General features: G+C 41.2%; 1 protein-coding gene across 6 annotated transcripts in view; it reads left to right on the top strand.

The window, feature by feature from the left end:
* The window catches only part of pcdh17 (protocadherin 17), a 57496-nt gene that overhangs the window by 24996 nt on the left and 9649 nt on the right, over positions 1-22851 (top strand). Inside the window, exon 5 of one of the 6 annotated variants that reach the window (XM_071488899.1) lies at positions 2175-4424. The exons of 4 other annotated variants lie outside the window; for them this stretch is intronic. In XM_071488899.1, the coding sequence (XP_071345000.1) occupies positions 2175-2287 (113 nt within the window). In that variant the 3' untranslated portion in view covers positions 2288-4424. Of the gene's footprint in view, positions 1-2171; positions 4425-22851 lie in introns of those variants that run through there. One more of the 6 variants, XM_071488898.1, reaches the window with a different exon arrangement.

The raw sequence follows: 22851 nt of genomic DNA, 5'->3' as shown, positions 1-22851 counted from the left end.
AGTACATTTCTCACAGCAGCTTCAACCAGTCATGTACCTTGGTGTGGGCCATTACCTGCTTGGCAAAACAGATATTCCCACAGAAATACAAATTCACTAGAGTCCCTACACTGAGATGTATGTATCTCTCTGACTGGATCCAGAAGTACAGTGCTGTATACTGAACATGGATTCTTTGTAATGATGCTATTAATCCAGCGAACAGAAGGGCTGTTTTACTCCTTGCGGAAGGACAATGACAATTTGTGCAACACTCTGTGCTGTAATATGCATGTGTGACTAGATAGCATTTTTTTTTCCTTTTCATTGGTTTTTAGAATGAAAAACAGCCACACACGTTGGCAAGAGAAATTGGCCAATTAAAAAGCTCCATATGTTTCTCATTTTGAAAATGTTCCCATTTAATTGTCCATGAGGGACTGAAAGAATCACATTTATACACACAACACACATGACAGAGGGAGCTAAGAAGGGTTGGGCAGTAGCAGTTAGTAAGAACTGTCCCAGTGCAACATTGGTTTTGGATGTGTACTGCTACAGCAGGTGCCAACCACAGCCTGTTCGTCCACCTTTCTGTGTGTTATCTTCGATCAGTTTCTTTCTGACAGTCTCACACACATAGATGAACACCAAACACACACACGCACACAAAGCTTAGTGGTGCTGGAGACCCAGTGAAAGGCTCTAACCAGCCTATTCCTGTTTCCCACTTATCTGCCCTCCCATTTATTCTCACCCTCTGCTGTGTTTTCACCTCTGCTCCATGACTTTCGTTCCACTTCTCCACCTATCCTTGTTTGGGTAAATCGATTGATGTGAGATTAGACAGTTAACTGGCTGCAGCTGGCTGTGTTTGGCCAATAACATGTGGTCTTAGCTAAGCTGTGGGGGAGGGCGGGGGCAGGAGGCCAAGGCATGGTGCAAGAGCAGTGATGAGGATTGAGGCGTGGTGAACATCTCTCTGGCAGTGTTCCAGCGCATCTTTATTAAGCTGCAAAAAGATACCAGCTGAATGCTCAGAATGCCTCACTCTGAGGTAACATTGACATCAGATGACAGCATTATGGTGTGCTCTCCTACCTCCCAAACTATAATGCCATCTGCTGAGAAAGGTCCGCTTTGACGTTTTAGGTTATTTGCTGTTTGAGATGAATCATAAGATGGTAACCTTGTGTCTGAAAAGCTCAGAGAGTCGTCCATTCTGATACTCTGCCTTGAGTAGGCCCACTCATTTACAGGTTATACAATATCATAATTTTCTGGTTAATTCATGAGGCTTAAACAAAAGAAAAAGTGAAAAGACCAAACTGACACAAAAGATATTTAGGGAAATACGGTGTAATATGATGCAAGTAATTCAGATATTGTTATCTGAGGATACCTGTGTGCTCACACATGTACTGCACACAGGTATGTCTCTTATCAAATGGGGAAAAAAAGGAAAAGTGAGCTTGTCATTGGTCACTGTCCCTGGGGTCATTTTCCTGCAGGCTTATTTTCTTCACATCTCAGCACTTAGCATCTACTTCATAGGTCTCTCTCTCAACACCCCCCCCTCCCCTCCTCCTCCTCCTCCTCCTGCTCCTTCCCTCCTTCATCCCATCTTAAGTCCTCTGTTCCTCTCCAAGCATAGCCCTCCCAATTACTCTCTGTAGCTCTCTGCTTGTTTGCCAGGACACTGCGGCCTCGTTCACTGGCTCAGTATAAACAGAACTACAAGTGCACAAAGCATGTAGTTCAAGTCCCAATCAATCCTCAACCCTGTTTCAGTTCTTAGCCTTTATAGTCACTAGGTTGTAGCCCACATTGTGTACACAATTGTGTTTCTTTCTCCATTTTGCCATCCTCTTTTGCCTTCTTAAAATTTTTTTTATTTTTTATTATTACACTTCTTTCTGCTCAGTTTCACTATGTATGCTCTCCTCTGCTGATCGGTAGAACAAACATTAAACTTCTTATTTCCATGGATGTTATTCATCTTCTTCTCTGATGTTCGGTACAGTTTCCTTCCAGACAACATAATCTGGACATCTTCGCACCAGGGACCAGACGCAAATTGATTAATTAGGCCTGCAGAATTGGTAGCAATGTATTAATTAAGCTTAAGTATATCAAATGCATTTTTTGCCAGCTTTAAAAGGCGATTAATTGATGCTCCAATGTGCCTGCAGCAGACGCTGATACCGGCTTGTCTGGCTCCGGCGGAGTGGCTGGCAGCACATCGCTCGCCTCTGTGGAGACGACTGCCATAGTCGCTATCACGAACAGACAGGCGGCAGTGGTGTAGAGAGATGGTACCCACTGATAGAGCCGTTCAAGGAAATGGAGAGAGAGGGATGATGGAAGAGGAGGAGGAAGAGCGTGGTGGGATGGATAGTGTTTGACTGTACCAGCTGACCTCCCCTAATTAGCTGCGATCGGAGCGTGATAATCAAACCACCTCCTGCCTTGTTTTAAAAAGGAGGCATGAGTGGGACAGAAGAGGGGGGAGGTGGGAGGTGGATGTGATACTACAAGGACAGTGAGGAGAGACAGCATGAGACATGTTCTTCTGACAGCGCGGTAGAAGACAATGAAACTGACTTTTCCCTGTTATTTGTGGCAGGGTGATAGAAATCCCCACCCCCATCCCTTAGCTTGTGAATAGCTTAAATAAGGGAAACGTCATGCTTTGTCAGTCGCTCTTGCACATGCAAACTCTTGGCACATACACACCCAACAATGGTGTAAATACACACATATAAACTGTACACAAATAAATGATGATGTTGGCTGTGTGTTTAATTGTTACTCACCAACCCTGTATTTATATGATGCTCGGCCTCACTGCTGGTGTTCAGCAATTTGCAGGGATGAGGATGTGAGCGAGTCCTCTGAACATGAATGCATGCACAGTTTATATTTCAAATGTGAGACCTTAAAGGGAGGTTTTTGATGTTTTTGATGATGTTTTGGCACAAAGTGGTTTATATTCTTTACTCGTAACTCCTTTTCACACAATCTCAAAGGCATAGATAAACAACAACAACAAAAGACACTAACATCCTTGGCTGTATATGAACCTTCAGTTAAAGCTATTTTGAGGTAAGAAATATTTTATATTTAAAATCTAGTATGTAGTAGGATTTTCTAGCCATAGTAGACTGATTTAGTGTTTCCTAGTTAATCCTTCATTGGCATTTTCTCTGCAGCATAAGTTGACATTTTAGCCATTACGAATAGTACATTACTGCTGTCATTTACCCTGCATGAATGTATCATGTCAAATATAGAAGTCTTGTTGATGTGACGACATCACAGGATTTCTCACATTAAGTGTCTCCTATGAATGTGCCTCTGGGAACAATGAGAGCCCATAAGAGCCCATTGATTCCTTTAGACATAGCGCTGATGAATTTCACCACGATTGTTATTCCTATCATTAGCATTTTCAATTAAATACAGTAGCCAAAACAATAAGCAGGAAAAAATATTTAAAAAAGCAGTTCCATGTAATGGATTTTTGATTCCTCATAGTGTTATTGTGACACTTCTAAGTTCATGACTTTACATTTATTCATCTGTAAAAAATGAGAAAATTAAGTCTTTTATATGTTGTTTTGTTGAATAATAGTTATTTTTTTCCCAGTCCACATTGAGACCAAACAAACTAAATATTCAGACTTTAATCTGCCTTAAATATTCACCCATCTTCCCTTGTGGCGGTCTTAATCTTAAGACTCTCGCATTACTGTAGTTTTCTAAAGTCTCACAAGTCCCCACAATCTCAGTCTTTCCCTTTTTCTTTTTTTTCTTTTTTTTTGGCACAGTCAATTTTGAATCATGAGTGAACCTTTGATTAAAAAAAAATGCAATTGTAAGATTAATTGACTGGTCAGAAGTCAGATCAGATGCCCTTTTCACACTTGTAGCCATGGCAACCTCTATCCAGCTCTCTCTGGCCTTCAATAAACCTTTATCTGACTGTTGGAAAAGGGCATTCCATTCAACATCATTCATTTTTCATGGACAGATAAATGCAGACACGTTTTCCGTGGGTTAGCTAGATGCATATTACATCTGTGATTTGAATGCTTCTGAATTTGTATTCAAAATGCAGCACAGTCAGCCTGTTATGAATTCATTATTGACATGTGTGTCATTTTTGTTACAAACACTGCACTGGAGCCAATTATGGTTTCACTTAATAATGCATGTTTATGTAATTTTGTTTTTTGGAGGTATGCATCTTTATTATTCCCTTAAAAGTCTTCCATATAAAATATTGAGCTTTTATTATGGCTGACCAATTGTGCCTTAATAAGAAAAACTGTGCACACGTGTGACCAAGACAATTTAGTTTTATAATTAGTGCATTAAAAACATTTATTCATATTTTAGTGACTCAGTGCAATGCAGTGATGATTGCTGCAATTGAAGTTTTAATAATAGTCTATCGCAGTCTGACTGATGAGTTTGTGTCTTTCTTTGTTTCAAAACAGTCATTTTCATGTAAGTTCCCTTTTAGGGCTAAATTATTGTTTACAATGTAAAGTTTTCATTTAAAGCAAGAGAGAGAGAGAGAGAGAGAGAGAGAGAGAGAAACACTGAGTTCAGACACAACATAATTGAATCCTGAAAACAAATGAACAAAGCAACACAAAATCTGGCTGCTAAAAGACAGGCTGCTTGAAGACGCACTTCTTCTGAGACATTGCCAGTGGGCAGTTTATCCAAAGTGGAGATGTGACGGAGCCACGGCACAGCCAAAGCATGACTCAGCCACATCTTATGGAAAGAGAGACTGATTTTTAGACATTTATTCATCAAGGAAGGTTAATATGTGTGGCACATTTCATACACAAAGGCAATTCAAAGCGTAATGCAAGCATAATGCATAATGCATTAAAAAACTTTTTTTTTTTTTTTAAAGAAAGAAAAACAGGATAAAAACATTAAAATGCAAATCTAAACAATATAAACCTTTTTAAAGGAAATTAAAGAGGTAACAGCAGAGACATAAACACAGGATAAGCAGAAATGTAAGGGTAAATTGGTTTGTAATTTAAGGTGCAGTCAAATGCAGTGCAGAAAGATGAAAGTTCCTAACCTGGATTTAAAAGTATTCAGAGTTGGTGTAAGTCTAGTATCCTGTGGAAGCTTGTTCCAGCTCTGTGGTAAACTAACAGCTGCTTGTCTGTGTGCAGTTTACACTCTGGGAACAGTTAGCAAACCACTGACTGGTGACCTGAGAGGCCAAAATTGTTCATATAGTAAAAGACAGTCAGAGATGTATTTTGGTCCTATGGTACTGAGAGATTTATAGAGCAGCACTTAAACTCTAGATGAAAAATGAAAGAGCAATTGTTATGAGGCATGAGGTATGCTATGAGTAGTGACATTAGAAAAGAGAAGGTTTCCATGAATAGATCCTTCTTACCTATGATATTTGTATGCTTTAAATGCCATATTATAATATACTGTAGAATATTCATACCCTTCGACCATGTGATCAAGAGGCTTTTTTGCTGTAGTGCAGAAATAACTCCCAATCTTAAGTAAATGTCTTGATCATCAGTGACCACAACGAATATAACACTTTAATTTATAATTCATGAATAAACAGCGGAATTGTTGATGAACACACTTTCAGCGTTAATCATAAATCAGTGCAGCGAGAGCCTTCAAAGCACAACCTTTATCATTTTTCTAAACATCTCTTATTAGCAAGTCAGCACAATAAACTTGTTAAAAAAGCCCCCGTCACGCTGCACCCTCCAGTGCAGAGAGAGCGTTGCTAATGTGTGATTCTTCACAAGATGCTAAAGTAATTGTTCTGCAGGTTAATGGACAAACATCTGCTCGGAGAGAGAAGCGTCATTTATGAGCATTGTAATTAGTCAGTTTACAAACATTACTCTAAACAGGTAGCATATGGAGGAGTCATGGTTTCATGTGATGCTATCACATCTGTCTGTTTAAACATGATTAATTGAGGCCATCAGAGTGTGTTTACACCGGTTGCACCAGTGGAGACGTATACGTGCGTCAGTCCAGAGATCGCTCTCAGAGCAGCATGAGCAGGACTTTGATGTGTCGCAGAGCCCCTCTTTGCTCTGCCACCTTGACGGCTGCTCGTTTGCTCTTTTCATTATTAATCATGTTTTAAAAAATTAGGATCATTTTTAGTTTCTCTTTAGGAAGTTTCTGTCACGGTCTAATTTCAGGCCACTATAAAGAACCTATCTAAAAGTCTGTCGCATGGCCTTGGGGAGACGATTGGCAAAACAGGCAACATCTGAAAACAGCAGCCAGATGCTCATGTTTCTTCTTACTGTTTGTGTGAGCCATTGGACAGAGAGGATTTGTCTCTGAGCCTTTCATCTTCCCCCCTTCTCCTCGTCTTCTCAGCTCTCCATGGCCTGTCCCTGGCTGGGCTGATAGCCTGATTCATGGCAACATCACCAGCTACTTTCCTGGTGGGGAAAATGAGAACCATCAGCAATCTGGACTTCTCCAGGATGCATCACTCAAAGTCAAATAAGATTTGTGGGAGCGTGTGGGTGTTTGTGTGCCCATACACATGTGCCAGATCGTGTGTTCACCCCATTCTTTGAGGATATGGCAGTATTGCACAGCAGTGAGGCGATTTGCGGCTAAGCTAGTGGAATCCTGTGGAAAGCCTAAAATCTTGTGGGGTGAAGGGAGGGGAAATATCACAGTCTTAGGATTTCTTCTCTCTCATTATGGAAGATTTAAAGGGATTAGTCTATTTTCTTTAATACACCAAGTTTTATTAAATTCCATTGTTATGATTGTGGTTCATGAAGGGTAATGTCCATTCTTGCGTCCTTCCTCTTGTGCTGAGTGTGTGTGATATTGGGCTGGGCTGGCTGTGGGGTGTGATTTCCACCTCTAAACCCCAGCCCGCCTGCGTGGCTGCTCACCCCCTGATCCTCATTCAGCCAGGGAAGCCTATCTCAAGCACTGTGGCACCACAGCGTTGGAGGGGATTGATGAATATCTCAAACTCTAACCACTTGGGCTATAAATCTCTGACATTATCCTCTCACCCTGGTAGCCACAGTGAATAATTATGTCATGTTTATGGAAGCAATGAGTAAAAATACGTCTTATTTTACCATTACAACCTCTCATCATTACATGATTGGAGTTCTCCTCTCTGGAAAAAGAAAAAAAAAAAAAAAACCTTTTGATTCCCTCCTTTTCTCCTGCACCTTCCAGTAAAGGCTGCCGCTCCTGAATGCTTATAGCTGCCCAGCTCGTACTCCTCACACCACTCTGTAATGAGAACATTACAGGGTATTAATGCAAGTGTGTGCTCACTCATATTAGACACTGAAGAACACACAAAGTTATTAAATGCTGTGGGAATGTTATTCAAGGCCCATTAAATAATGTAGGCGCACTCAGTATGAGGATTAATCCAGAGTCACGGAGATTTAAAGTTAATCACTCTTCAACTGCATTGTTAAAGTTTCATCTACTGTCACGTCCAGCAAAACCTCAGTGATATTATTATTATTTTTTATTTATTTATTTATTTTTTTTTTTTAATGCTGAACTGTAAGTCTAGCTGCAGATGCCTTTGTCATTGTTCTTGCCAGAAGCCTCACCTGCAGATGAATTTGAGTTTGTTTATTTTAATGCCTCATTTGTGTGTAATAGAAGTCAGAAACTGGGGCTGGGCGGTTTGATTAGTTTGCATATTTCATGTTTACACTTTATACATCCACACAGACTTGCTTGCTGTAAATACACGTGAGCTATGTTCCCCCGAAGCAGCAGCAAGAGAGAAAATCCAGTGTATTTATCAGCTCCATCATCGTGACAGACGATTGTTTCTGTTCCCAGTTGTTCTCTTTTGTAATCACATGAACAACAACCTTGTAGATGTGGCGTCTGTGCTATAAATGAAATTAATTAACATTTTGTGGCTGAGCCCCATGGCAGGGCAGCCTACGTGTTTTTTTTTTTTTTTTTCTTTTTTTTTTTTCCTCTCCAGGCATTAGCCTCTCATTGAAAAGCTTAGTTAAATTTGTGATTACAGTACACACAATTAGGTTGTTATCATATCTTTTGATGCTGATATATTTTAAGATAGAAGATCTGGCGCAGGATTCAGACAGTGGAGACATAGCTACAGTTTTTTTCATCTCATGGGTGGCACCAAGTGAGCTTTAACAGAAAACAACAAACAAGCTGGATGGTGAAGCAGAGCTTTTCAGCTTGTGTCTGTGTATGTTGGAGATTGACAATAATAACTCTTGTGAGCAATCCAAGCCTTATTTGTAAAAGGCTGAGTGGATGTGTCGTACGACATGCCACTGCCTTTTGCACACGTTCGTGCTTTTGTATATTTCTTAGTTGCATTAAGAAAATAATTGTGAAATTCTGAGTTGTATGGTGTTAAATGACAATTTTACCCCCCGTAGTTTAAAAAGGGTTAAACAAAGGAGCACTCACAATACAAGTTCGTTTGTTGTCACAGCGCCTCTCCCTAAGAGTATGTGTGACAGCAGCAGAAGAGCTGTTCCAGTATCTGCTCTCAGTGGGTGAAACATGTTGTCCAGCACAGCAGTAGGGAGGATACTAGGGAGCAGATTATAATGATACAGAACATCGTCACTTCCTGGACCAGAGCCACTCCGCAGCCATCTGTCCTCTGTCCACGGACAGCCGGGCATTTGTGTGTGTGTGTGTGTGTGTGTGTGTGTGTGTTTCGGGTGTAATTCTACACATTAACCACACTCTTTTACATATGCTTTGATAGCCTCCTCTTGACTTCCTCCCTATCATTTTTCAGTCGTATACATTATCATTCTCATCTCTGTAAGCGGTGATTTAGGTGCCTTGAAAACTGGTTTTAAATTTGATGATTGTTTAAGCAATTCATGAAGTAAGAGTTACTGCTTACAAGCTGCAAACAAACGAAAGCAAAGTGCTGCTTGCTTTACTCATTATGCAAATACATCAATAAGAATAAATTAGTGTTATTTGCTGTCTTTGCTTTATAGGCAAAAGACTCATTGATTAATGGTAGAAAAAATAAATTGATGAGCAGTTAGTAGCTTTACAGTCCTTCTAGATTTCTGTTGGTATTGCCAATGCAGGGCAGCCATCAGTAGTTTTTGTCTCTTGAGTTTCAAGATGTGACTGAGACTGACATTAGGGGGGACTTTGGGGCTTCATCATGACTATTTTAACATATATTTCATACACAATTTCACGCTAGCCTTTTTTTGCTTCTCATTTCTGGTGCTACAGTCATCTTCAAAAAAATAAAAATAAATAAAACTGATGTCATACAATGGGGTCTACTGCCTGACTGAACATTGGACCACCTTAGCTTAAATGTTTCAAAGCCAGATACACTTCACCAAAGTCAATGAAACACCTGCAAATTGCAGCATTAGTAAGAGAATGTGGAATGACAAGCCGCCATCCATCATGTTAAAGTAAGATTGTGACATTTAATTTGATAACTTGCTGCCATTCCCCCTTCCCATAAACGCTTCAAATCTTTGTTATTGACAATATACAACATAAAAGACCAGGGGAAAAGAGAGTGCTCCACCTCAGCCACGATATGTTGTTATCCTGTTACTCTGTCACTTTCTGTGACCTGTAGCAGTGCAACCATTTTGCCTGCAGGTAATGTTAGGTGTATTGTCCATGCAGAAAACTAATTGATTTATTTAGTTGATATTTGGTAAATGATAAAGCATAATTAATATATCTCCGTGGCTGCAGCTTCTGCAGCAGCAGCAGCAGCAGCAGCAGCAGCCACTTGCAGCAATAGGAAAAAAAAGCACAGGCAGGGTTAATGGATGCCCTACACCTCTTCAGCTCAGAGGAATCTCTGTGGATTAGGTATGCCACTGAGTGAAATAAACAGTGCATTTTTTAAATATCTTAATTTCCCACCGAACAGCAGATTCAAAAGGGGATTCAGGTTTGATAAAATACAATTGAACCCCATCCCTACTTGAATTGGATCTCTTTCAGACCACAAGATATGAATCTTCCAGGAGCCCATGTCATCAAATTAATGGAACATAAGACAAGAGTCATCTGTAAGTGTGCACTTATAATACTGGTATGTTTTTGTGTGGATTTGGTGGGACTGCCACATTCAGCTTACTAGGTTCATATATTTCTGCGATTTCAATCACACAGTGCTGTCACTTCACTTATATTGTGGTCAGTTATATTATATTGAATGCAGCTACATTATTAATTACAAACACCAAGGGGCAGATTGTTTGATCAATCGAGTGCAGGTCGCTGCAAACTGGGGAAATTGTTCAGCTTTGATTACGTGACAGTGAAATGTATTGTAAAAATTTCCCTAGACAGTGAAGTCAGTACAACTTCCATTGAATGGGTTAGATATAAGTTAAGGGCCCCTTTGTCCAGGCTGTTTCCTCGGCTGATGTGAATGAATATTTGTGATGCCCCGGGGCATTATTTCCCCATGTTACACTGCATCAGGAACCAGAGAGATAAATGGGCCTGGCCTGTCCAAGGCATCAGGACTTCTTCTCTGTTCAACCATAACTAGTAATGTCCTTTCATCCACCGCCTGCAGTGCTATAGATAATGGAGTATTTGAAGAAGAGGGAACACTAAAACAAAGAGAAGGGATGTGGTTGATGTGATGACAGTGGATGGAATGATCGGAAATGTCAGGAAAGAAGACAAATAATAGTATATATCAGGAGTGTATACAAACTCAAATAGGTGGATTGGAAGAATAGAAATCAAAGAAGCGGGGCCAACAGGAAACACGGCAACCAGTTGAGAAGTGATCAGATGACGAGAGAAAAGTGCTCATGGATGGATGGTTGGAAGGATGGATGAATAGGGAGGGGGCAGCAGGTAGGCTCCACAGGAGATTGGCTTAAGTGGTATTGTGCCTGGCTCCCTGCAGCCACTGAGACACCGGTTCAAATTCAAAAGAAAGACATGCCTGGACTTAGTCACATGTAGACACACATCGAGAGACGCACTTGCACACACTGTGAGGGCGTGAAAGGACTGTCATTAATCTGACCTCCACAGCTGTGATAAATATGTTTGAAAGGATTTTTCACCATAAACAGTGCTTTGTGTTATCTTTGCAGATGGCAATACACAGCTGTATGAATGTCATCAAATACGTCTGTTACACTTGTGGCACTGTATTATAGCTTCCTCGTGCTGACGGAGATTGATAGTGAGTATGTGTGTCTCGGTGAGTATGTGAGGATGGTGACTGGGAGTGTTTTTCTCTGATAACCTCAGTTTGTTACTTTTTGATCCTGCTAAATTAAGATAAGGGGCTTGGTTAATTAAACTGTCACATGGCAATACCTTGAGGAATTGCGAGGCCAACACAGCTTTAATTGGGTGGCTGCTATTGTCCCTGCGCTCTGGGTAGCAGCCCCGTAGAGGGGAAAAACACCCTCATGGCTACTGGCAAAGGATGGAAGAGTTGAAGGAATGATGAGCTTGAACATTCAAATGAAGAGGGACAAGGTGATCTGATTATAAATATGCAGGAAACGATGTGGCGTGCTCAAAATAAATGTAATTTAACCCACTAAAAACATTATGTACCTAACATGTGATGCCTGCTGTGGTTCTAAGGACCAGGTTAGACTTTAGATGAGGAGTATTAACCGCTGCTTCAGTATGCATGAATGAGAGCTATGTAATTTTTTTCTGTGCATTACAGTAATCTCTGCGGTGCATTAGTTGCAAGGCAGGTCTCCAAAGTCCCATTGACAATGTCAGCAAGCTTAAGATGAATCTGTAATTACCAGCGGCCAATTAACAGCTGACCTCACCATCCCACCTCAAACCACAACTAAGAAATATTATGGAGATTTAGAAGGCTTGCAGTGTAAACAGCTAAACGCAATGGGTGTTCATTCAGTCCTCATGGGTGTTTGCACCTCCACTTTTGGATTACACACACACACACACACATCATTGAAATTCAGACCACAGTGAGGTAAACTGTTGGATGTTTTTGCAGATGTGTAGGTTTCTATGTAACAATTTTTGAAAGAGACCAGCTTTCAGTCGATCAGGCTGTACTACACGTTACTCCCCCTGGTTAGCACCGGTGCATATACGTATTGCATATATTGCACGTATTGAAAATAAACATTGCTGCGATTATGGGATCGTTGAAACATTGTGGGGTTGTTGCTGAAGAAAGGATCCTCGATAGCACAATGCCCATTCTGTGGTGATGTTTTGAAAACAGTTGTCCATCTGTCCCTGGAGGTGATCAAAATCTGCCTTGATTAACAAGTGGGAAATCTGGGTGATGGTCCCCTGTGCTGCCTCTCATCCCCTCCCAAGTGGGGATCAAAGAGGATGAAGTTTTGAGCCTAGGGATAATCTAGTTCCCTAGATTGTGATAATGCTGCTCAGGATGATCATGTGGATGAGAGCGGGTTTGGGTGTGCTCGTGGCTGTGGGTTTGTGCCCGCGTGTACTTGTGTGCCTGCGTGTTGGTGCTCTAAAGAGAAGAGGGAGACAATAGCGGAGCGAACCAGCGATTCAGTACACATACGCTGATGGAAAATACACTCTTGCTGTTGCTGTATCTAGGCAACCACATCAGAATTCAAGACATATCAAACAACAGGTGATTGCCACCATCTTCCTTTTTCTGCTTTGAGCTTCTAAATTATGACCACTTATACTCAAATGTGAATTAATATAGAAGAATTTTCAAGTGGCTGTAAAATTAGATAAAGCCTACAGAATATAGATGCCTATTACAAAGAGAAGACCTTGTTTACAAGGGGACACATTTACAGTGTGAAGTCTAATCAAAGCATTTAAATTCTCAAAGAATACTTTTTTGCAAATGGCTGTGACTTGAGTTCTTTGTGATCTTGTGCATTTTTCCCTTCGCTGCAACTCACAGTTTGTGAAATGACAGTGAGCTTAAGCTCTGTTGAATCTCATTTTAGTTTTAAGTTCCCTGTTGTTCCGCATGGTCTCTTCCCACCCTGATCCGTGTCTGGTGTTGGTGTCCAGCTGTTCCATCAGCACGACAAGTGGTTCAGGAAACTCCCTCATTGTTCACTGACCAATCGCAAACCCACCAGAATGCTGTCAACGAGCATTTTCCACCCAGTGGTTTGCATTTGCCTGCACCTGTGGTTTTAGCCCAGAGGGCAGGGGATGCAGGGGAGGGGTGGCAGAATGGGGAGAGTCTGGGCATTGAGGTGGAAAGACAGCCAGGGTCGGGATTAGGCTGTCTTTCTGTCTGTCGGGATTAAACGAAATATTCATTGTGAGTTTCCCCCATTTTGTCATGTTTTCCTCAAAATGCATCAGAGGACAGCTGAGCCTTACCACTCAAATTGGCGTTTTTGTAATTTGCATGAACTCGTTGGAGCTTGGAGGCAACTGTACATGCATGTGTGTATGTGTGTGTGTGTGTGTGTGTGTGTGTGTCTGGGCATGTGCTTAGTAATTTGACAAGCAAAATAAAGAACTTGTCCAAACAATCTAGTAGACATGGCTGGAAAGAGTCAGTACTGCATTCATAGAAGTCCTGCATTTGAACTACCAGGAAAGTTGAAGCATTAGTTGTCCACAATATTCCACATATAGAATATGAAGAATATGAAGAAATTCCACTAACTGCCTTCACTGACGTACAACACTGTATCATACTGCAGTAGAGAGTTTACTGTGGAGAGTTACTAGAATAGATATACTCTGCACTGCAGTGCTTTGCTAGCCTGGGTTGTGAATCTTATCAGGCGGAATTGTGGTAGTGGATTTTGTGTGTGTGTGTGTGTGCAAGTGTTTGTGAGTGTGTGTGCCTGCGTGTGTGTGTCCAGGCCCCTCTGGAGTCCATTAATCCCAAATCTAACAGACTTACTGCAGAGGCAGCCTTTGATGTGTGCTGAATCCCTCTCTGGAATATTGGATGCTGCTTCCATAATATCCACTCCCCTTTCTACCATCAGGAATGCATTGTTTTGTTTTTTTTTCCCCCCATGATGCCAGGATTGTCCAGCAGGACAGGTGGCTGCTGTGTTATGAGTTTGTTTACAATTCAGGTGTGTTTTCACCAGTTCTCTGATCTGTAATTTTACATCTCTGAGCTCTTTTAATCCCATTCTTATCTTATGTAAGCCTTCTAATCTTTGACCCTAATCTTAAACCACCACATCGAATGGGGCAGCATGGATAGAGGAGAGTTGTTTTTCTCACCTTCAAATTCAATGCATACATTTCTCAGAGAGAGCTAGGGTCCTCTAGTCTTTTGGGTTTTCTTACTCAAGTCTGAGAGGTATTTATCGCTATATATTTCTGTTTATTTGTGTTTTATTGCAGTGGCCTGAACTTGAACCCAGCCCATTTTAAAGTCTCGTGCTCATAGCCCACGAATCTCTGGAGTGAAAGAGATGGAGAGGCAAAGAAAGTATAAATTAGATAGTGAGATGGAAAACACATTTCTATTTGAAATGATTATCCCCCCTGACGGGTAGACTAATAGACCTTTATTGCATTTCCGTCAGTTTCTTTTAATCTAATCATACTTATAAACAGACAAGTGAGAGCGTGAGCGTATGTTTATCTATACAGAGACGCAAGCAACCAGTGTCTAGACGGCAAACACCAAATTGGCTGGGGCACAGAGGAACATCAATGCTAAAGCAATGGTGCTGAAACACAAGGCCTGTCCCTGAGTCTTGCATGGAGAGGAGATTGTAGTGACAGACAGACGGCAATAGGAGGAGGAGGAGGAGGTGGTGCAGAAGAACTAGAGGAGAGGTTGGCAGAGCTCACTGTGGCTAATACATCCAAAGTGTGTCAGTTAGCTCTCTAAATGTGTTAGGCCCTGGGGCTGAGAAAGCCAACACCATCGACTCAACCTTCCTCTCTCCACCTTTCCACTTAGCCTCTGTTCAACACCTGCCAATATCCTTAGGGGAGGTACACTGCTGTTCATCGGCACAATTGATCAAATGCCGACATGCTAAAGTGTACAGTTTTCTTATCGCTCATGAGTACTTGTGCTTGAGGATGAATTTAGAGTGGTATGTTGCTATGGGGCATGGCAGGTAGATTTACAGGTGGTGTGTCTTCACATCTCTTTCCCTGTTTTGGTAGATTTGTCACAGCGTTTAGCAAGCAGTCAGACTGAGGGCAACACAGTGGGTGATGATAATATTTTCTTGGATAATTTGATACTTCAAACAGTATCTGTGTCAAGTACAGTACAAGTCATTTGAACTTTTTTTATGTATTTATTTGAACATTTACATTTTCAGTATTGATGACAGTGAATTATAAATTCAGGCAAAAACGTATTATTCTCCAAGTTGCATGTAAGTAGCGCACGTTTCCATGTGATTTAGTGAACTCGAAAAGAACTGTTGTAGCTTATTAATTAGGGCTGAACTAATGCAAAAAAAAAAAAAAAAATCATATTATGAATGTTAATATGAGTCACAATTTTGGTGGGAATGAATTTAATTTTCACTGAAAAAAAGCATGTTCCCTTACATCTGGAGGATATGATTTGTGCTTTACTTATAATCGTATGTTGTGACACAGTTTACCTTTGCTGCTTCTGCGATTTGAATATTGCACTGACAGTATTTCAACTAATTGCTCAGCCCTGATATTACTGATAATATACACAGTTAAAATGCCTGGCTGGATGTGCTCTAGTGAGTCAAAGAAAAAGAAAAATGGAAATATCTGCACACATTAGAAAGCAGGCTTGCTCTGTCAGAGCCAGCTGTTTGAAAACATCTGACTAGTGTCACATCAGGTGAATGTGCTTAAGCTCACAGTGTGTTTGAGGCTGAATTAATGTGAGAGAAGTACACCACAGATCTTCACACTGATTCCCTGGGAATTACCTGCAGCCTTTCTGTTGGACGTATGATTAGTTTGTTGCAGTTACACAGCATTAGAGTCGTGTGTGGTTAGAATTTTACTCCACATGGCTCTGGAGGTGATATCCCATTCTGCAGAACTGAATCTGAATACACATAAATAACAGTTGCAGATGATTGTTCTATCTCACCCTTCAATCATAGTCTTATTGCACTGACTGGGATTAAGCATTTTAAATGACTGTTGTTGATGTTTTTCTGCATTATGCATTGACTTCTAAATCATTTCATTTGATTTATCACATAAATATGACATTTTCTGTCACTTTTTCTGATATCTGCAAACATTTTTTTATAACCCAGTCATGTCCAATTAATTTTCCTAGGTTCTGGCCACTTGTCTAAATAGCATTAGGCTTGAATGTCAAGTCTCTCGTCACATTTCACCCAGCTACCCTGTCATTATTGAGTTTGATCTGTTTCAGCCACTGGAGGGAAGGTATTGCTCGAGGCAGAAAGCTGTCAGATAAGCATAAGGCTGACTGAAGTTTCCTTCTCCTCATTTTTTGGCGGATTTTGATGAATTTGGTTGCCTTAATGAATTTTGTCCCAGAGCTCAGCTTCATTCTAACCTCGTACAAGGCTCAACGCAAAAAATAAACTGGTCATTTGATACAACAGACTCTTGATACATTGGGAAGGACAATACTAGTAGCAGTAATACTGTATAGTGTATGTGTTGTGGTATTACAGTGATGGTTCTGTTGAGACAGAGAATCAGAAGCACTTTCCCTAATCCTGCTAAAGCAGTACACATGGGAATGATTACTTGCACAAAGCCATGACACCCTGAGTTGTTCAAATCCCTTTGTTCAAAAGAGAGCGACAAACAGACAGGCACAGAGAGCGACAGAGAGAGAGAGAGAGAGAGAGAATAAAAGACAGTGATTTAATTCAGAAAATGTGACAGGATTGTATGATGTCTTGTTATTGTATGGACTGATGAATGAAGCCTCCACAATGTCTCATGTTTACCTTTGTTGTGTTGGAGCAGTTATCAGGACTGGACCAAAGTACCTCATTTTAGGCATCCAATCAGTTTAAAAAGAGATTCCACAAATCTAGACCAGTGGAAATAGCATCATTAAAAGAAGCATGGTTAAAATGTAAAAATATGGTGGAGGGAAGCACTTCAAAAGACGACCCTCTGTGAATTAGCAACAAAAGGTTTCCCTTCATTCTTTCTTTAATAGGGTGTTTTAAACCTGTTTTCTCCTTGGATAGAAACAGGATTTCTGTAATGAGCTGGTGACTCATAGATTCTCTCGGCTTAATTTTGTTTTAATTCCCTGCCCCCTTCCTTACTCTCTCTCTCTATCTCTCTCTCTCTCTCTCTCTCTCTCTCTCTCTCTCTCTCTCTCTCTCTCTCTCACTCTATTTCTCACACTCACTATCTTTCTAAATGGGCCAAGGCAAATTTCCTTGCCGACTATTGGGGGAAGGAACTAGATTAAGGCTATTAACAGGCAGAAGGATACTGATCAGTTGTTCTGGTCCCTGGTCTCATGTCTGGTCCATACCACGCTCTCTCTCCTAAGGCTCTTCAGTTAGAGGCACTCTTCGAGCACATAGTGTTTGTTTATTTGGCGTGTGTGTGTCCGTGTGGTGAAGAGAGTGTTGTTTCACTGAAACAGCCCATTTGATTCCCACAAATATGCCCAAATACAATCTGAGGGTATCACACAGAGACCAAAGCAGCAAAAATGAGTACACTCTCACTCACATCTGCAAACAGTGAGTAGTAGTGAGCAGAATAAAACATGGTACAGGCATGCTGTGTCTGTTTATGCTGCTTATGAGCGAACATGCTGCGATGCGCACACAGTAAAGACAAGACACACACAAGCTCGCTATATTTAGATGACAAACTGCCATAAACCCAAGCTAAAGAGGGAAGAAATAAACAAAAGAGGAGAAAAAAAAACCAAGGCGGTCCAGAAGCATCCCCTGTCACGGTGCAATCCCCCATGTCCTAATTACACAGGCTTAGAGGAAACGGAGGATTAGCCACTGATTCACCATGCTTCTCGCCTCATCTTCTAATAAGTCCCCTTCTTGTCTCCTTGCCACCCTTTGTGCCGCCCTCCATGTCTCTCTCCAGGTAAAGGTAGCAAGATACTATTGACCTGTGGCTTTCTGCCTCTTTTAGTTCATTGTGGCTAACATGTCTGCCTCAGACAACACCTCTTAATCCCAGTGGCTGTGCAGCAGACTTGTTTTGTTAGCTGTTCTCACCATTTTACGCTCAGTATTTGGACACAGGGCAGTGTTTGCATCACATAGGATCACAGTCTTACATGTAAATGTTTTATTTTGCATGTGTGGGTTTGTATGTGTTTGTCCATGTGTGCCTCTTTGTTATCGGGTAAATATACAAACGTTCACTTTTCTACTGGTCAGCTTTGCAACCTCTGGAGTTCATCTATTCATTGGTGAATGCAGTATACCCATCATGTTTTATTTATGGCAAAATAACTTTATTTACATATCATGTAGAGACAAGCTGAGAAAGTTGCTGATGTGGGGCTTTCACACAATATGAGGTACTGAGCTGAGATATATATATATATTTTATATTTTAATTTTCCAAATGTAAACTTTTTACCCACATGCATACTTTCAATAGGAAAGGCCCAAAAACATTGTTGTAGACCGAATTACAGTTAGTATAGGGATAGTTCTTTTCTGCTGTATTTGTGTATATAAATAGTAAAACAATATATTTTTTTATATGTTTTATAATTATATTTTGAGTAATCGTGCAGGTTTAGTTAATTTCATATGTTTACAGCAAAATACTGTACATACTGTACTATAGCTATGGCATGAGTGTTGTCATATATTCATAGATTACAATGTCCTGCTGCCTGGCAAAACTATTTATATGTATTATTTATTTATTTATATTTATTCTCTTCCAGGTTATAGTTTTTACATGTTAATTGTTTGATAGGTATAAATAGCTTGCTGACAGCAGGAACAATGTAAGGGCTGTTCCTCTCAGACATCTAATCGCTTGCCTGTGGCTGCTCTGCTGCAATTGCTCCACCATTAGAACACTTAAAGAGTGAGAGAGAGAGAGAGAGAGAGAGAGAGAGAGAGAGTTGAGGAGTGAGCTTATAGCTAGAGGAAATGTGAATTATACAAGGCCTTAAGTCACAGGTTGGGGAAAGAGGCTCCGGTCTTTTGATAGGCTGAAGCAGGGATCTTCTGCAGCTGACCTTGCAATATTTATTGAGTGCATCTGACTGATGTGAACAGCGAACACTCTGAGCTGCTGTACACCCACCCCCCACACCTGCCCCTCCAAAAAAAGAATGCAAAAACAGTTTAGTTGCGACATTAGTTTTCTTCCGCCCTGATCTGCTCTCTTTGGCAATGAAAGCACCTCAATGAGCAAACCCATAAAACCTAGTTGAATAGGTTGCTCAGACACAGCAGTGGGAATTTTCTGAAGGACGCTGTCACACGTCACAGATGCGGTTGCAGATAAACATCAGTTTGCCTGTTCTCAGCGCTTTTTCACCATTGGAAAGGTTCCCACGGCCGTTGATTACTCTTGAACCTGTTTGTTGAGGCTGTTGTTTTCTTTTCTAGTCTGAGGTCTGATCAGCAACAGATAACAGAGAAACGGTGAGATTTTTTCCCTCCTCTTTCCTTTTTTCAAATAGTTGTCTCAAGGCCTTCGAGACCTTGACTAACAACTGAAGCTCGCAGAAGCCTTTGGTAATTCAGACTATAGCACATGCCTCAGCTGTGAATGACAAGTCTACAGCATGCAGTGAAAACACACAGAAGCCAAGGAAAAGCTATCCATATTTTAATGGAGTATCTTTAAATGAGGTTCATTAAAAAACAATCAATACGCCCTCAAGTTGCAGACACACTGACACTGGCAGAGTCTAAATGCACATTCCATTCTGCTCTATTCAGACACGAATGGGCAAACACACGCTCTCACACACACACACACACACACACACACACACACACACACACACACATACATACACAAACATGCACCCACATGTGGCAGCCTTTATATAACTGGGTAGATCACTTGCAAGCAAATTTGTGTTTATAACGACCACACTGTGCAGTTTAGGGCCATCATCTCTGCTTTGTGTTAAAGGGAAAGTGCTGTTTGAGAATATCAACCTTGCTGTCCAGATGCCCCTCATCTCTACAACCCATAGACCTTTCTGGCCACCCACAGCACAGCACAGCACAGCACAGCGCACAGCCCTGCTTGCTCATCATTGATTAGGCTTTGTGTGTGTGTTTGTGTTTGTTTGAATATGAGCTTATGCTCCTCTTCCTCCTCCTCTTGGGTTTTTATCCCCCTCTCTCCTATGCATAAATACTCTCTCCTCGGGGTGTTCTTTGAACAACTTAGCCAGGCATTAGCTGACAGAGGGGCCTGCAGTTTGTGAAGGAATGCCTGAAGAGAGGACGTGTTTGATCCTGAGATACATGTCCTTGATTCAGTGTCGGCATCTCCAGCCACCAGGCACCCCCACTGCTGCTGCCAAGCATTTCCCGCCATGCATCGGTATTCTTTCACCTCCCGCTGTGGTGAAAGCTATTAACACTGGGTAGAAGTATTTCTCTCCTTGTGCTAAGCAAAAGCACAAAACAATGCAGATCCACTCCCTCATTACACAACCACACAGTAGAAATTTGAATTCATAATTGTACATTAAACAACAATTGACCATATAATTTCATAAAATTGTATTTACGGTATATATACACTCATACACTCTTATATAAAGATATATGATGGAGATTGCAGGTGCTGATGACATGGATGTCAAATATTTTTAAATGTGAGAGCTTTACTAGAAAAAAAAAGAGCTACATGTATTTAAAACTGCAGTTTACTCTGAATTACCCTTTTAAATTCCATTATGGACACCATTTTACTGTTGTTGATAGGTTTCAAGCAGAGCAGTGGGCCAATGTAAAATGCAGGTCCCACAGCAAACTGTGATGACTAAACCAAAACAGCAGGTTCATGGAAATACTATTGCATTGCAGCCTCTTGAAATAATGTTGGCAAAACAGACAGGCCAACTGTCGAGAACAACCTGCTTTTCCAGCACCACTCTGTTTTAGCACTACACTTGAGTAATGTTCTCATTTTCACCACAACAATGCCATGTAAGTAGAAAGGAATGGAAACTAACACCGTCTATATCAGAAGTGATTGGTGAAATATAACATTCTGATCTCTGTGGGCCTGTGTCAAGAGAGAACCTAATGCACAGCAGAATACAAAACAGACATCCATAATAAAACAGCCGAGCTTTAATAAAAATCGGAGTAATCTCCACACATTAAGAAAGTGGCAGCCGTAAGATCTACCTCAACAATGAACAACACATTCACTGATACATAGCCCCGAGACTTATTACTCCTGCAGTTTACCTTGCAGACTGATTGCTTAGAAAACAAGATGTGGAATTTCCAAAGCACACTTCATTCACCGAGACCCAAAGTTTGAAATTCTATCTTGAACTGCAGTTGCTTGGCAGACTGGCAACCTGAGAAGCCATAAGATATTTACTAAACATTAGGCTCAGTCACAGTGGAGACTCATCTCATCTGTGCAGTTCAAATATTTAGTCACCCTGATTGGCTGAGAATGCGGGGGGGTGGGGGGGTGGGGCGGGAATGAGGGTTGCATGGATCAGCTGGGTGAGATAACAGTAGGCGAGGAGATTAAAAACACAGTAACACACACACACATGCACATATAAACACACACTGAGAGCTCCCCCAGGTGAACAGGTGCAGACATGGTCTGTCACAGATGCTCTGCACAATTTGTCAGCTGCCATTCCTCCTGTCCACCTTGGGTGGGTTGGGGAAATATTCACCACAACACAACCTCAACACACAAACACACACACACACATTAACTCAAATCATTCTCCAAGCTCATAGGCTACTTTTGTAGCTCATAGAGCTGCCTAATGACTACCCAGGTGTGCATGATGGTGAAATGATTCACCAGCGCTGCAATGGATGCTAAATTGTTATGTGTCTATAGCTTTTTACTTTGTGGAATCTTATTTTTGGGCTGCTTCTGTTGCTTTGCTCGCAGGAGCGTGTGTGTACAGCTCTCTCTTGGTTCCTCTCTCACTCCCTCCTTCCCCAGGAACCACAGTGTGTGACAGAGGGACATTAATCACAGGGCTGGGTAATAAAGCGAGGAGGGATGGGCATGTAGGGCCAGGGGGGCAGGCGTCTGGAGGGAGAAAAGGGTGTTTAGGGAAATCACACCATGCTTTATGACACACACTGATACACAGGCACACTTTTTACACTCCTAGGTTTCGGTGCACATCTTTCACGCACCATACTGAGAGCTTCCACCCTGAAAGTTTGAAATATTAAATTGAGTAGAGGAGCAAAAACAACTCGGGATTCTAGGAAAGGTGGTCATTTGCTTTATATTAGCCTGTTTTGAGGGAGAGCCATGTGCCTTCTGCCCACCTATGTGTGATTTTGCGTGGCCTCTGGCCTCCATTAATTAAGTGTTCATTTAGTGAAAGATTTTTTCTTGAAGGAAAACAGAGGGGCGTTTTTGTATAATTTGGAAAGAGATGAGAGGCATTTTATGGCTCAGTAGGAGAGGCACTCTCAGTGTTGCTGTGACGCCGAGATGGCTGCTGGAGGCTTCATGATACTGATAACTCTCATGATATGAGGTGGCGATAAAATGCGGCTGTATATGGTTACCTGCTAAATGACAGCAGAACACACAATTTAGTAGTCCACTGGGTTTAACTGTATTGCATTTTTTTCCCTTGAACATTTATTTTTGACCTCTTTGGGTTATTGGAGTTTTTTAATATCAACCTCATTCCATCTTGACATTTTACAGTGGACACTGGCTTGTGAATCATATCAAGCA

This window comes from Trachinotus anak, unplaced genomic scaffold, assembly GCF_046630095.1.
Source record: "Trachinotus anak isolate AG129_WGS33_773 ecotype Australia unplaced genomic scaffold, CSIRO_AGI_Tana_v1 ptg000011l, whole genome shotgun sequence".
Taxonomy (NCBI): Eukaryota; Metazoa; Chordata; class Actinopteri; order Carangiformes; family Carangidae; genus Trachinotus; species Trachinotus anak.
The sequence above is the reverse complement of the archived record's forward strand: the minus strand, read 5'-3'. Positions and strand labels throughout refer to the sequence as shown.